The 16,423-nt window shown below is 38.6% G+C and overlaps 1 protein-coding gene across 1 annotated transcript; it reads right to left on the bottom strand.

Moving 5' to 3' along the window:
* Positions 1-776: 776 nt before the first annotated feature.
* LOC124282057 (platelet endothelial aggregation receptor 1-like) lies at positions 777-13,371 on the bottom strand. Its single transcript, XM_046718026.1, has 8 exons — positions 13,297-13,371; positions 12,766-12,876; positions 11,863-12,102; positions 11,387-11,567; positions 10,322-10,459; positions 9,613-9,750; positions 7,978-8,144; positions 777-863 (listed from the first exon to the last, which is right to left on the bottom strand). The coding sequence occupies exons 4-8, from the start codon at positions 11,553-11,555 to the stop codon at positions 777-779; spliced, it is 699 nt and encodes a 232-aa protein (XP_046573982.1). The 5' UTR covers positions 11,556-11,567; positions 11,863-12,102; positions 12,766-12,876; positions 13,297-13,371.
* Between the last annotated feature and the right edge of the window lie 3,052 nt (positions 13,372-16,423).

Raw genomic sequence — 16,423 nt, 5'->3', positions numbered from 1 at the left:
TGAAGTTGTTTCAGAGTCCTTATCACACGGATGAATTCATATATCTTGCGCCTTTTCTGTTATCAGCTATCTCTGTATAACAGGGTTCTGGCATTTCTTCCACTGTTGCCTGATCTAGAGGGGCGTACGGATCTCCACGTGTCGTTCCTAACGCTTTTATTTTCTTCCGCAGCCTGGAAGAAAATGATAAATTCGTCATTTCCATGCGTCTTTGCAATGGTAGAAGGTTGAACAGAAGGGAATAACTAGACAATCTACTTCTAGTTGAATAGATTGATCTACTTTAGCAACAACTAGAAATCGTTACAGCTGTTGCAAAATATAAAGACGCCACCTGAACTGTCGTCGAGGATTTGATTTTGAATGGCAACTGTTTCAGATTATTTGTATATAGTCTGAACTAGTAGGTCGTAACAAAAATATATATGGGGATTCAAGGACTGAATAGGTTCGCCAAAACAAATGAATGACGATAAAGTGAGTGAGTTGAGTTTTACGCCGCACTCAGCAATATTCCAGCTATATGGCGGGAATGACGATAGAAATGACCAGAGTGGCTAAAGTTATTCGATTTTTGCTGTCTCTCCAATTACGTGTCATCACTCCCTGGCTGCTCGCAACATTTTTTCTAATGCCCCTCACACGTATACATTTTCTGAAAATTTAAGTCTGTCTATCGGCCCACAAATTGTTTAGTCCATACGTGCTGAATTAAATGTTTCGCTGATTAATAATAGGTTTTAATTGGATATATATTGGAAAGTTGAGAGTGAGATTTAATTATACAAAAATTGAGAATGGAACTGGTTTTGTCGTTCAAATGTCATTTCCATAAATGGCATATACCGGCTACATGTCGATGTCTTGTTTGTAGACAAACAGTGAAAAGACAATGGATACATTTTGGGACAGTTTAGAGATGGGGCGTTTGCTGTGCACGTCAGAATGTTGAATAAACTCAATACGTATTGTAGATGTTGAAAGTAACACAAAAGAACATTTTAACAAACCTATTCAATAAATCCTAAGTACTAATAACAGGCCGATATAAGCTGTTGCTCACCTTCTGATGCAAAGAGAAGCCACCAGCACAATGATCAATATGACAGCTCCACATGATACTGCAACTGCTAACGTTATGAGATAAGAACATGGTTGATCATTATTTACAGCGGGGTGTTGGTAATTAACTGAAATGGAAACATATAACAGTGTTACATGCAAACTACTTCAAAAGACACAACAAACGGCAGAAATCGTGCAATGTGTTTATGAATTTGCCGCCTTGATTCATCGTTAAGTGCAATACTATCGGACAAAGGAAAACCTAAAATCATTGGAAATAGGAACTGTGAGTCACTGAAGGCATAACATTGTCGTATTCAAGTTGGGAAATTCAATCAAATGTGCACTCAGGAGGAACAGTCATAAAATACGAGAATGGTTAGTGAGTGAGTGAGTGAGTTTAGTTTTACGCTGCACTCACCAATATTCAAGCTATATCCGGGCGGTATGTAAATAATCGAGTCTGGACCAGACAATCCAGTGATCAACAGCATGAGCATCGATCTGCGCATCAGGGAACTGATGACGTGTCAACCAAGTAAGCGAGCCTGACCATCCGATCCCGTTGTCGCCTCTTACGACAAGCATAGTCGCCTTTTGTGGCAAGCATGGGTTGCTGAAGAACTATTCTATCCCGGATCTTCACGGGTCAGGATGGTTTAGTGTTATCTTCATTTGAAACTGTTCTTCACTGAGAAACTGCAATCGTAAATATAACATAAGTGATATATTCCAAAATATGAATTGAACAAAGTCTTTAACACATGTGTGATTGTCAGTGGCAGTCTCATCCTGATGATGAGACGTAAAATCTCTGTGGCTCACACCTATCTGATCTGTTCACTGCTCGGGAGTGGGCTAGATCTCAGGCCTTGTCGTGTAGCTTGTAGAGGTACATCTCTCCCATCTGAACGCCTGGTTCTGTCCTGTTGGTCAGAGCTCTCTTTTGGTTCCTCGATGAGTTTATTTCCTTCGTAATAGTAGCTGGTGTCTGGGTTATTTGATCTTAACCTGTTAAGTTCTTGCCTTTGATGTGGTGTGAGATCGTTGGCAATACCGATTCCTTTCTCACGCAAGCATCTCTCAATTTTACTGAAAGCCATTTATCCTCCCAGTGGCAGATTCTCACTATGATGGGTGTGGTCTTGTCCTGTCTGGGAGAGGATACCCTGTGAGCTCTCTCTATGTCTCTGGCTGATAATGGCTGGAGTGTCTTCACCTCCCTGGCACTGTTCAGGTTTTACTCTCAGTATATGCCTCCTTCCCTGTTTCTGATATGCCATACAACACCATGTTGTTTCTTCTGTTTCGTTGTTCTTGGTCCTCCAATCTGGATTCAAGATTACCCAGATAACTTTCCATTTAAACGGTTTTATCGTTAATGGCGTCAATATTCAGCCTCATGATTTCTTGTTCTACTTTGTTCTTCATTACATCTGTCTTCAACTTCGTTATGTCATCTTGTATTGATTTTATGTCCTCTTTAACTGAACTAATATGTATGTATGTATATAAAGTTTTAGGGCGACCTTGGGCCTTAAAAGGCCTATATGCGCCCAACACTTAACAAACTGTTATATTTTTGTTCAGTTAAATAACATCGTACTTACCCGTTTTAACGAGGAAGTCTAAAACAACTCTTTGTATGCAACCATACATTAAATTATTGCCAAGTATTGCGTTCATTGAAAAGGTATTTTGGGTTTTGTTAAGTACAGTGTCTTTAAGAGCCTTACGTGGGTTTTCATGAGCTGGACATTCAATGAGGTAGTGCTGAACTGTTTCTGGGCACTGTAAGTTACAGCTTTCACACAGAGGAGATAAGTCTTTATCTAAAATACTTCTATATGCCTTTAATCCACAATGTCCCAGCCTGAGACGAGTTAAAACAACTTCATCTCTGCGACAACGCCGACGAATTTTAAAATGTTTGTTTACTACAGGACAAGTAGAGTACATGTGTCTACCTGTAGTTTCATTATCCCATTTATTTTGCCAAGATGTATTTATTGAAGACGAAATGACAAACCAGTAATCTCTTGGAATGGGCTTAATTGAATGAATATCTGGCTGTGGTCTGTTGCAAGCCATCTTAGCAATTGTGTCAACTACTTCGTTTCCAGCTACACCAACATGTGCAGGAATCCAAACAATATCACAGCTGATGTACATGGAGTTTAAAACAGTATCAAGATACAAGATGTCGTATAGTATGTCACTGCGTGGACCTTGTACACCTGATTGAATTGCTTGTACAGCTGACAACGAATCAGTAAAAATTATTGCTTCGTGTTCATTATCTTTTACCCATTTTAAAGCTTGAATCTGAACTAATATATTTTGATACTAGTAATCGTTCTTCGGATTCCCTAATTTGGGTAATAATGCCCTTCTTGAGATCATCAAATTCCTTGCCAGAGGGACCAGGGTTTAACTCAACATCCCCTGCCCTGTGTATCATAGATGGTACATAAGCACTACGAGATAATGTAGATGTGACTAGACCGTCCGGTTTTCGATACGTAAACAAACATACCGTTGGTGACGAAACATTGCAAAAATCACCTTGGGCACACAAAGATGGTGGATGAATCAGTGTTGGTACTCTGTCTCGGGTCCACAGTGCTGTTAGGGCATCCTAGAACAGCCAGTGCCAGCAGCAGAGATCCACACAACACAAACCTGTACCCGTCCGCCATACCTGACGTCCATGTCGACATCGGGATGTAGGGCTCAACTGTTCCAATCTGTTTTGTACCTTTGGGGTGCATAGATCTGCCATTTCTGCTCCTCAAAACTTCCAGGGGAACCCCCATGTTTTACTTCTCCACTGTTCCGGTGGTTTCTCTTCTTTTTGAAAGATACTATTGACAATTTTTATCAGAGCTCAACATCAACTGTGTGTACTAGCAAGGGAGATAATTGATGACTTTTATGCATGCATGTATTTTCATTGAAGGTGAAAATGCACTGCATCTAAATATTATTGGTAATAACTAGCATGTACGTACGTGTATGACAGTTTGCGCCGCTGAATCCAGGAGTGCATCCACTAGAGCAGTGTCCAGTGATCTTGTCACATACTTCCTTGTTGTCCAGACAGTGACATTGTTTGTCACAGTCGTCACCAAACCAGCCGTCACTGCAAACTATATAATTAATTTGGTATAGGTCACTCCTGCGTGTGCGTTCAACACTGAAATACACATTGAAATTATATTCAAAGAGACACACCCCCATTTTGTTTACAACTGCTTGATCGTGTATCACATCACCCAGGATCTGTTTGATATATCTTGTACATATAGTGTAAGCGTTTTGTTAATTATGCTCCGGAACGACATCCACCCTTTCTTGAGACCAAATTGTTTCCATGAAAATTTAGAACATTTAACATGCCTAGAGACTGTAAATAGCAAAATGCACCACTTCAGGTTCTGCTAGATATATCAATCAATTTTATAACAATATTAAACGGTATTTAAGTTATGCTCCGGAAACGACATATATGCCCGGACAGACGAACAGGCTGACAGCCAGATGGACGCATTTTATGCTGGGGGGATAAAAATCAAACAAACCATTTCAGTTTTAGAGAACCCACAAGATGTTAATTCCGCTTTCTCAAATACGTTTTGTGGATATAGAAATGTTCCTTCCCTGATAGTATTAAAGAATATGGTTGATCTTTGAGCCTGGGGTTGGGTGGTACATTTGCTGGATCAAGCAAAATATCTCTCTTTGTACTCATTTATATTCAGCTTTGAAATCTATATGCCTTCTGGTTGCAGAGTCAAGCTATAAGTTAATAGCATTGATGGCTGATTTTGGCAGATTGCTTCCCCACTTACTGGCCACACGTGGCATTATTTGATGTCACTTTCTTTCAACAAACAATCAATGTACTGATATTTACACACAAAAAGTTATGTCATTTGAGGCTTTGTAAATCTGTCGAACAATACAACTGTTAATGAAATATGAACTTGTGAAAGTAGTTGGCATCACCTTAAGAAAAACAGTAAGATGAACATTTTTTTGGAATTAACAGATTTTTGCAGTTTTGGATGTTATCCCTGATGTTTGGATGTAATTGGGTACATACCAAATATCTGCACCTAACACAGAGTGAGAAACTCCTGTGGCGTCCGTATGGTTAACAGAGGTTCCTGACAGTGGCTGTCTGCAGGTGACGTCCGTTATGTAATCAGGTCGTCCACTTGGTGACCAATCGTAGCAGATCTGGTTGTCCACCAGGATCTCCATGCCATTATTTCGATCTAGCCCTGTAATTGCATGTATTTCATGATAAATGTCAGTGATGAACGGTATTGCCTAACTGGTAGTTATTTAGATGTTAGGTTTTGCTAAAGTCACAACGTATGTACCTAATTTGCAATTCCAGTTGAATCATTGGATGGTCTAAAGCATTCGTATCAGATCTTGCATTTATCATAATTCATTAAATGTTGATATAGACGAAACAACACTCACATGTTTTGCGAAGATAGAGTTTCATGTGGTGTATTTTATCATGGCTGCTTGTATTGAGAAATACAGTCCATGATGGTGTCATGTCTCCACCGTCAGTGTGAGTACACGGAGTGTCTTGACTTAATTGATTTGAAATGATCCCATCCACCGCATACTTTGCTTTACAGTCCATTGGCTGCGGGGTTACAGAAACTTCTTTGTAATCAGAGGACTGAGTTGTACGTCTTTTCAGTGCAACGTTTTCTGATAAAACAAAATCGTTAGAATAGATATGATATACATTAACATATGCATTGTTCAAATCTTAACTTGAATTTGTGGCATAAAGATAAAGCAACAAGTCATGCGAATATGGTTACGAGGGTAGAAGGAAGTGTTTCATAAACAGAAAACAAAACGAATATGACAGTAGTAATACAGATTACATTCAACATTAAGTTCTGATGCCGGCACACTTCCCTGGGCTCTTTTCCCCATTCGATTCCATGTAATAATTCATATCGAAACGATTGTACAATACTATCAGAACGTATTGCACTGGATATGTTTACGTGTAAGTCAAAAGGAATCCAAATGTAAATTCGAAAGAGAGAATGAGTGTGATTAAAGAAGGCAAACTGTATTAATTGATGATCTCGTGATGTCATGAGAACGTAAGTAACAACAAATAACGTTAGCACTTGTGCCTGACAGTGCATTCACTGCTGACTGATATCAAACTGACTCCACTTAACTAGAAATGCTGAACAGATTGACAGTGAGCCAGAGAACCTAAATCTACACATACAGACGTCTGTCGGTATAATGACTCCAGGTAATAAGAAAAACTGAATTGTAATCAAAATCCATGTCAGTAAATTTACATAAAAAAGATTTGTAAGATGGCACAGAGTCAGATCTTGTCTCCAGAAAATACGAAATGTGTATAAGGACACTGCTTGACTTCATTGTTGAGTTTGTCTCAATTAGCTTTTCCGTTTAACAATGAATAGTAAACAAACTAGGCATTGTCAGCACTGACTACTGTATTCGGAAAGTTTTATATTTTTTATATACTTGCTTGCTTGTTTCATGGTGGGATTGTCAGGGGATAAACAGAATACTCGTCCTCTTTCAGGGTTTTCTTCAGCTCAGGAATATCCTTGAAATACATTGTACCTTGTATATTGGATTTTCTGATTCAGTAAGTTACATGTACGTACGTGTCTGACAATTTGCGCCGCTGAATCCATCAATGCATCCAGTAGAGCAGTGTCCAGTCATCTTAACACATACGTCCATTTTGCCCAGACAGTGACATCGTTTGTCACAGTCGTCACCAAACCAGCCGTCGCTGCAAACTATATAACTGAGATAGTATTGATCCTTGGACTGATATTTCGAAAAGGAGAGTGTCATATATATTTTATCATTTTAGGTAACAATACACTGCTCCTGCTTTCATTGGTGATTCTGGGTAGATAAATTACATGTACGTACGTGTATGACAATTTGCACCGGTAAATCCAGAACGGCATCCACTAGAGCAGTGCCCAGTAATCTTGTCACATAGTTCCTTGTTATCCAGACAGTGACATTGTTTGTCACAGTCGTCACCAAACCAGCCGTCACTGCAAACTATATAATAATGAGTGAGTTGGGTTTTACACCGCTTGTAGCAATATTCCAGCTAAATCATAACAGGAGACACCAGAAATGGGCTTCACACATTGTACTCATGTGGGGAATCGGGTCATCGACGACACGAGCGAACGCTTTAACGACTAGGCTAACCCAAAGGCCCCGCAAACTATAAAAGAATGATTGTATTGGACTCATACATGTACGTTAAACACTGAAATACACACTGAGCAATATGTTCAAAGAGGCACAAGTCCAGTCTCTCTCTCCCTCAGTCGCGTGTCATATAAATGCTGAGAGCCCGTTGGACCAGCGTGGGTAAAACATCGGTGGCACAGTCTTGTTTCAATGTTGTTCCAACGTTTGATCACTGTCTATTTTATTCCTCAGTACCCGCAGTTAGCCTCAAATGTTTGTACCAATCCACCAATGCCATCCCACAGCATGCAATACATTCTTCAAGATGAATTGACGTTGAACTATATCCATGAAACAAGTTCGATTAAATGCCCCCTCCCTTACTTTGGTTCCCCTGAATATACAAAAAGGACATTTTTCCCTTGATGAACCCAAGCGCTGCACACGACACTCACTGGGAATTGGATTGATAAATTACGTGAAAGTAAATATGACGAACAATATAGCTTTTAAATAAATATGAATTTGTAGTACATGTAGTTGGCAAAATCTTAACAAGAAGAAAAAGATGAACATGACATGGGCATTTAGAGACTTCTGCACTCCTGGCTGCTATCGCTGATGTTTGGATGTAACTGGATACATACCAAATATCTGTACCTCACACAGAGTGAGAAACTCCTGTGGTGTCCGTATGGTAACAGAGGTTCCTGATAGTGGCTGTCGGCAAGTGACATCCGTTATGTTATCAGGTCGTTCAGTTGGTGACCAATCGTAGCAGATCTGGTTGTCCACCAGAATCTCCATGCCATCATTCCGTCTTGGCGCTGTAATCGTATACATTTCGTAGATTTAAGATACATTTTGGTGAGAAACAGTATTGCTTAATCGTGAGTTATTTGCATATTTCACTTTGCAAACGTCAGAGAGGTTGTTTTTCTTCAATGTCAATTTTACTTGAATAATTTGATGATATAAAGATATGTATCAGTTTAGATTTTGTATTTATCATGTCAGGAAATGTTGGTATAGTCGCTTCAATACGCACATATTTTGCTGAGGTACAGTTTCATGCGGTGTATTTTAACCGGCTCGCTTGTATTGAGAAATACTGTCCATGATGGAGTCGTGTCTCCATGGTCAGTGTGAGCACATGGACTGCTCCTGGCGAGATTTGAAACTCTTCCATCCACCGCGTAGTCCGCTGTCAGGTTAAGTAGCCGGGCGTTTTCGTGAGGTCCATAGTAGACAGATGTCTGAACTGCAGTTCTTTTCAGTGCAACGTTTTCTGATGAAAACATTTAGTTAGAATATATATTTTAAGTGATTTGAATGCCCATTGTCAATCTAGACGTAATGTACATTAACAGATGCTTTTGTTCAAGCGTTAACATGAAGTAGTGGTATAAAATATTAAGCAGCTTAAGAATGACCACGTATATATGGTTATCATGGTAGGAAGATAAACAAAAACCAAAAATGAACAAAACACTAATAAAACAAACTACATACAATACTGAGTCACAGTGCACAGTTCCCCGGGCACTCTTACCCCATCCGATTCCATGTAATACATCATATTCAAACGATTGTACTGCATGTAACAGTTTTCGCACTGGATACATTTAAAATGTAAGTGACAATCACAAGACAAGCGAATCAAAATATGACTTAAAAGAAACTTGCATTTTGAAAGAGAATTAGTGGTTAAAGAAAGGAAATTGTAATCAGTTGACGATCTCATAATGTCATAGGAAAGAATCAAATAACAAATGCACGTTAGCACTTGGTCTTCAAGTTGACTCCAATTAACTAGAAACACTGAAAACGTTAGAGAGTGGGCGAGAGAACATAAACTTACACATACAACAGCCCGTGGGTATGCAGACTCCATTAAAATAGAAACACTGAACACTAGTCACAACCCATGTGAGTAAATGTACATGGAGGTGATTTGCGAGGAGGTACAAAGTCAGATCTCGTATCCAGATTTTAAGAAAATACGAAATTCGTATAGGAACATCGTTGCATGTAATTCCTGAGTTAGTTCAATGTATTTTTCTGTTCACCAGTGCATACTAAACAAACTAGGTATTGTCAGCAGTGATTACTGTATTCGGATAGTTTCAGGTACATATACTTATTTGTTTGTTTTTCATAGTGAGATTCTCAGGTGATAAAACTAAAGATTTTACTCATATTCTGTCAGGATTTTCTTCACTGCTAGATTGTCGTTGAACTGCACTGCACCCGTGTTTATTGGATGTTCTGATTCAATAAGTTACATGTACGTACGTGTTTGACAAATTGCGCCGGTGAATCCAGGAGTGCATCCACTAGAGCATTGTCCAGCCATCTTGGCACATGCTTCCTTGTTGTCCAGACAGTGACATCGCTTGTCACAGTTGTCACCAAACCAGCCGTCACTGCAAACTATATAACAGAGACAGTATTGATCCCTTCGTATTTGTACCTTAAACACCGAAACACATGCTGATATAGTGTTAAGGACGCGTAAATCCATGGTCCGCCTTCACGCGAGTATATCATGACTAAAACTCAAAAATAGTACTTTTTACATGTGAGTGACTGAGTGAGTGAGTTAAAATTTAACGTCACATCGGCAATATTTCAGCGATATCGTGACGAGAACAATTAATTTTATACATAGTAAGTAATGGTAAACTGTAAAAACCTGTCAACGAAGGACAGTAAAATAACTAGATTGTCACAGATTCGAATTTAAAACTAGTAATTAAATCTAAAACATTTCAACTATAGGGGACAGCACAATATGAAAATAGGCTATAGATCGCCAACAACTGAAGGTAGATCACCATACTAGGGACCATGGGGACTTACAGTACCTTTGCTACGTGCATTTTTAAAAATGTACTTATGGTACTTAAGGGAGTTTTTCCTATGTCATCTTGTCGTTGTACATGTAGTATAAATAAAGGGCACTTCATTGGTGATTCTGGGTAAATAAATAACATGTACGTACGTGTCTGACAGTTTGCGCCGGTGAATTCAGGAGTGCATCCACTAGAGCAGTATCCAGTGATCTTGTCACATACTTCCTTGTTGTCCAGACAGTGACATTGTTTGTCACAGTCATCACCAAACCAGCCGTCACTGCAAACTATATTGAAAAAGTGGTTTTGGTCGCATCATGTGTGTACGTTAAATGCTGAAATGCTCACTGGAATAATTTTCGAAGAGACGCACATTCACTGCCCAATCACTCGCGTGTTGTATACCTCTGCTGTGAGTCCATGGTGTACAGCCATTGCTTCTCGTCAAGTTGGTCCCTATCTGTGATTTGTGTGATTGTGCATAGCATCTCATTTCATTTGTTCAGTGACTTGATTCTCCGGACTTAATCATTAACAGGTCACTGCGATGTGCAGAAACATTACTGTTTATGGAATAAACTAGCCTGATAACAACGTTGACAAAACACCTATGGTCCAACGTCAGGTTTATTCTTCAACTATTGCTATTAGACACAAAAAAAAGAGTTAAATGCACACTCTCTTGGCTTGATGCCTCTGGAAATAATAACATTCACTCACGTTCTACCCACGAGGGACCCACAGACAGACGCTGCATACAACACTCACTCGGAGTCGGATCGATATATTTGGTGAAAGTAAATCTGGCGATTCATACAGATTGTATTGTTTTTAAATCAGGAAAGAAGTTGGCAAAAGGAGTAAAATTGAGTGGAGTAAAATGAGTGAGTGAGTTTTATAGTTTTAAGCCGCACCCAGCAATATTCCATCCATATGGCGGTGGTATGTAAATAATCGAGTCTGGACCAGACATTCCAGTGATCAACAGCATGAGCATCGATCTGCGCAATTGGGAAACGATGACATGTGTCAACCAAGTCAGCGAGCTTGACCACACGATCCCGTTAGTAGCTTCTTACGACAAGCATGGGCTACTGAAGATCAATGTTCTAACCCGGATCTTCACGGGTAAGGAGTAAAATGAACATTATTATTAACATATTTTTGGAGTTCTGGCTACCATTGCTGACATTTGGATAGAACAGTCTACGTACCAAATATCTCTACCTCACACAGAGTGAGAAGCTCACGTAATGTCGATATGGTAACAGAGGTTCCTGATAGTGGCTTCAGGCAAGTGACATCCTTGGCCTCATTAGGTCGCCCAGGAAGTGACCAAGCGTAGCAGACCTGGTTGTCTACCAAAATCAGTATGCCCCCCATTTCGACTTGGCGCTGTAATCATACCCATTGAACAGCATTGCCTAATTATGAGTTATTTAGATGTTCCACTTTGCTAACGTCACATCGTTTACTTGTACTTTTAAAGTTTCACTAGAATAATTAGATGATCTGGGAAAACATCATTTTCAGGTTTTACATGTATCATATTAATAAGATAAAAGCGACAAAACGCTTTCCACATCCATTAGAAATAAAGTTTCGATTGTATAATTGTGACTATGTCGTGAGCATATATTTGTTTCATAAATAAGTAATAAAATGTTGCTATGGGCGCTACAATACTCACATGTATATTTGAGATACACTTTCATGTGGTATATTTTGTCATGGCTGCTTGTATTGAGAAATACTTTCCATGATGGCAGTGTGTCTCCAGTGTTAGTTTGTGCACACGGACTTTCATTGAAGTAACTTGAAATTATTCCATCCACCGCATAGTCCGCTGTCAGGTTTAGTGGCTGGGCAGTTTCATTAGCTTCATAGTAGTTGGAGGACTGATTTGCAGGTTGTTTCAGGGCAACGTTTTCTGATGAAACAATTTAGTTAAACTACATGCATTTGAATCAATATCAGTCTCGAATAAAACACATTAACAGATACATTTGTTCATAAGTTAACATAAAGTAGTTTTATAAAAAGGTTACGCAACTTACATATAACCAAGTAAAGGTGATTACTTTACGATGGCAGGACAAAAACAAAACAAAAATGAACGTAACATCAGTAAAGCAGACTATATACGACATCATTACTCGCCCGTGGAAGATACTGCAGTGTGATAATTTTTACGGCAATATTACACTAGTGTAAAACCGGTAGACGTTTGACGTCATAGTGGTTCACAGTTATGAAAACTGCAATTTGAAAGAGAAATTTATAGTGGTTAAAGAAGAAATGTGTTTATTGATGATGTCATGGGATGTAACGACTAGTAACTGCACGTGGGCACATGGCCAGAGTTTCTTCAAACTGATTCCGCTGAACTAGAAGCAATGAACAACTTATATTATATTCACACCCCATAGTTAGGTTACATGGAGGTGATTTGAAAGTGAACATAGTCGGACTGGTAGGTGTGTGACGTTTGTGATCAACGTATTGCGGAATAGACTGCAAATGAGTTATGTTTGAAGAATAATGGGTATGTCTCCTTCCCCTACGTTCTAAATATGGCAACATCACTGCTCACGTTTCTGGCAGGTCGGACCGAACCATCCCTTAATACATCCGCCATGGTTGCGACAAGTGGTTGCCGGAGATGCTGTGCAGGTACTTCGATTGTAGCAATGACATTCTCCAGCTGCAATAACAAAAATGTTTCACTGCAGATTTAAGATACAAAGTGAGTTACTTCTTTAGTACAGTCCTCATTATTTTAGTAGTGTAAAAGCGGTGTCATATCATACGGTGTCATATTACGGCCTCATACAAAGATCAGAAATATACGTGAGTGGTTTTATCGTAGCGGCACTGGGCCAGTAATGTTTTATATGCAAAGAATGACATTTTATTATCATCAGTATGGTATCTGTTATACGTATAACTATCACATAAAAATAAATACAAAGCTATTGACAGAGGTGCCACATATAAATACAGATTGCCGTGCGAAACATTAGTATATTAGAGGGGTAGGTCCTGAGCAATACGTTCCGCTGCAATTGCTTAATATTACAGTGGAATTAATGCGAGTTCAAAATGAAATAATTTTATATCTCACCAACTGCTGTGAACAGCACGAACAGCTCAAACACAAAAGAGCAGCCACATTGCTTTAGTCCTTGTAGAGCCTACATAGATGAGAAACAAAATACCTCCATTCAAAAGGCTAATCAAGTTTTCTTGTATGTGTACATGTTCTAACAGTACTTGTTCAAAAACGTAAAATGTCTTCCCAGAATATTCACATATAACTGCACGGATAGTCTACAGCATCTTCTATTCTCCTGATAACTGTTGATCAGGTGACTTTAACTTTTTATGTAATTCCCAATGTTGTCGAACTCAGGTATTAACTCTTTTCAAGTTAATTGGTTTTACTTTTACATGGCTCCTCCTGGGTATATAAATATTTGTTTGTTTATTGTTTAACGCTACACTCAGCAATATTGAAGGCTATAAGGTCCGGACACACCTGACCACCAGATCAAAAAACATGGGAAATCTACACTGTCTATTAAACCCTTTCGAGTCCCTCAAACAATATGTCTTCCCCACTGAACGGGAAAGTATCAAATGGAGCAATTGTAGATTTTCTTCTTGGTTCAGCTGTGAATCTCCTTCTCACTGGGTCTTCTATTCAGTTTAAGTGCAGTAATTGCTTCTACCAAAATTAAACATATTTATATATTTTTAGAGACTGAGCGATAGTCTACTCATCTCCATTTAACATTGATACATTCACCATGACGTGCACAATCAACAAACTGTCACAGCGTTTGGTGTCAGCAAATGATGTCATACCCGAGTGAATATGAACTATATCATGACTGAATACACCATACCATTTAGAAAGTGATCGACTGTAGCGTATGTTATATTTTGGATTACACTTTCTGAGCAAAGTACAGATTCTAGTACTTTTTGGGTTGAGCCCAACTTGGGATTCGAACCCACACCCTCAGAGTCAGGCATCTAATTGACAGCACACAAAGTCAGCCAACCCGCTCAGCCACCGCTCAGTATAATCCCAAATATAGCATATGTTACATTTGACCTCTTTCTTAATGGCATTGTGTAATCATAGCTTTCGGTCGTGGGATCCGTGCCAATTAACACATCCGAGGGGCACACAAAGTCTGTTTTTCCATCTAGACTACCAGTTGTTCGACTTCCATTTTTGTATAAGTCGCAGTGTGGGTTCGAATCCCGGGTAGACTCAACCCCAAAAGTACTAGAAAATGTACTTTACTAAGAAAGTGCAATCCCAAATATAATATACGTTATTTCATGATTGTCAAGTTTTGTAATCTTTCGTAAGCGACACTCTTCAAAGAAGGTAGGGGAACCTGAACATTCAATTTGGATAGGAAGTATAAGCGTTAACAAACTTTTCAAAGACAGGCATCTTATGTACCACGATTTCTCTGTATCACCTCCCCTCAACAGCACGCATGGGATGCACGTGCACAGCACAGTAGCCCCATACACGTGATGGGGTGTCATTCTTGATTTTGACGGTTTTCAAGATGGTCGATAAATCACCGTAGACCATTGATTTTGGCAATCAACTAGCATCACACAGTCCTCGGTGTTTGTTTTAAGACGGTGCTTATGTTTGAAATGAAAATCGCACACATGCAAATTTCATGCGTCATACACCAACAATCTAACAAGAGCGATTACCGTACAAAAAGCTATGGTCATTAGTGCAAGTGGTGATGCACTCTGAAAATTTTCATTATTATCATACCAGCATTGATTGACTCCGATATATCTCCCAATGTTTTCAATCATAAATTAAAGATGACGTTCCCTACTTTTTAGAAGAGCAAATAATGATAAATCTACTTCAAGTTAATCAGACTTTTTGAATTAACTCAAACCATTATATCATTATACAGTTTTAGGTTTCAACAATTCTGTCTTCTCACCCATATAAGAAAATACCCTGATGTTCTGGGTAGTCATGCATGTGTATGAACTTGATTATTTTGTAACTGTTAATCGTCAACAACTAGTCTGGTCCAAAAAAAGACTTTTTTTAATTCATTCCATAGTTACATATATACAAACATATTATTGCAACAGAAGTGAGTGAGTGAGTATGGTTTTACGCCGCTCTCCGGAACACTCCAGCAATATCATGTAGGGGATACCAGAAGAGTGTCCCACAGACAGTACCCATGAGATAGAACCCGGCGTGACGAGCCAAAGACTTACCGACAAGGCTACTCTGCCGCAACAGTAACAAAAGCAATATACAAATAAGATAGGTTGACACATACTAGCTTCTAAAGGATGGTTGGACAGTCAGTGATTGAGAAATGGGATGAAAGGAAACCATTTATTCCAAATTTTCTACATCATTGTTTCTTTTAGATAATTTTTTTTCTGCAAGAAAGATGAATTCTAAAGTTTTCAGATAGTTATTTAATTTGGGAATTGTTTTTTGATATTACATAAATAGATATGTCTCTTTGCAGAGAAAATGAAATGGTTTAGTATTTTGTTGGCTTGTGAAGTACTAAACCAAACTGGGTATTTTGATATTTTGATTTCTTTAATGAGGTATTTATTGATCCAGATCTCAAGCTCATTTAAAAAAATCTTGGTTTCCTTACAATTCCAGTATACATGACAGATTGTTTCCTGTAGGTCGTTACAAAAATTGCACTAGTCAAAATCTACTCGTTTCATTTTCTAAAGCTCCCTTTTGGAATATATTACTCCATGTAAGAATTTAAACTGAAAATCAAGAAGTTTAATATCTTGATCCTTTTGAAGCTGCAATGAGGCTTTTGTTACAAAAGGCCATGTTCATATTGTTGAGAGGTATCATCCTGATATTTCTAATAGTTTGAATGATATAGGCAGGGCGTGTATACATAATTGTAATTCAACATTGTTCCACTTATATTACACATGTGTTTTAATGTTTCAAAAGGCATTAATCCTGAATTATCACATATATCTCTAATAGTTAAAATTCCTTTATCAGCCCAGTGTTTTATGAAGTGATGAGTATCTTTTAATCTGTGATTAAACCTTAAAGGCTGTGCGAGAATATCATCAATGTTTTCTGCATCAACTTCAGTCTTTTCACAATATCTAGTCCATGCCTTTGGAACATCAATCCAATAAGGGTTTTGGATATCAAATTTGAATATATTATTGAAGGGTATATT

The sequence above is a fragment of the Haliotis rubra genome, unplaced genomic scaffold, assembly GCF_003918875.1.
Source record: "Haliotis rubra isolate DU_JTF1 unplaced genomic scaffold, ASM391887v1 Scf292, whole genome shotgun sequence".
Classification (NCBI taxonomy): domain Eukaryota; kingdom Metazoa; phylum Mollusca; class Gastropoda; order Lepetellida; family Haliotidae; genus Haliotis; species Haliotis rubra.
The sequence above is the reverse complement of the archived record's forward strand: the minus strand, read 5'-3'. Positions and strand labels throughout refer to the sequence as shown.

Coding starts and splice junctions, on each gene's coding strand:
- LOC124282057 (XM_046718026.1), bottom strand. CDS start 11,555: ATGGGGGGCATACTGATTTTGGTAGACAACCAGGTCTGCTACGCTTGG. Junction 10,460..11,386: donor GTGTGAGGTAGAGATATTTG/GTACGTAGACTG, acceptor TTTTCAATATAG/TTTGCAGTGACGGCTGGTTT. Junction 864..7,977: donor AGTTTCTCACTCTGTGTGAG/GTACAGATATTT, acceptor TCTACAAACAAG/ACATCGACATGTAGCCGGTA.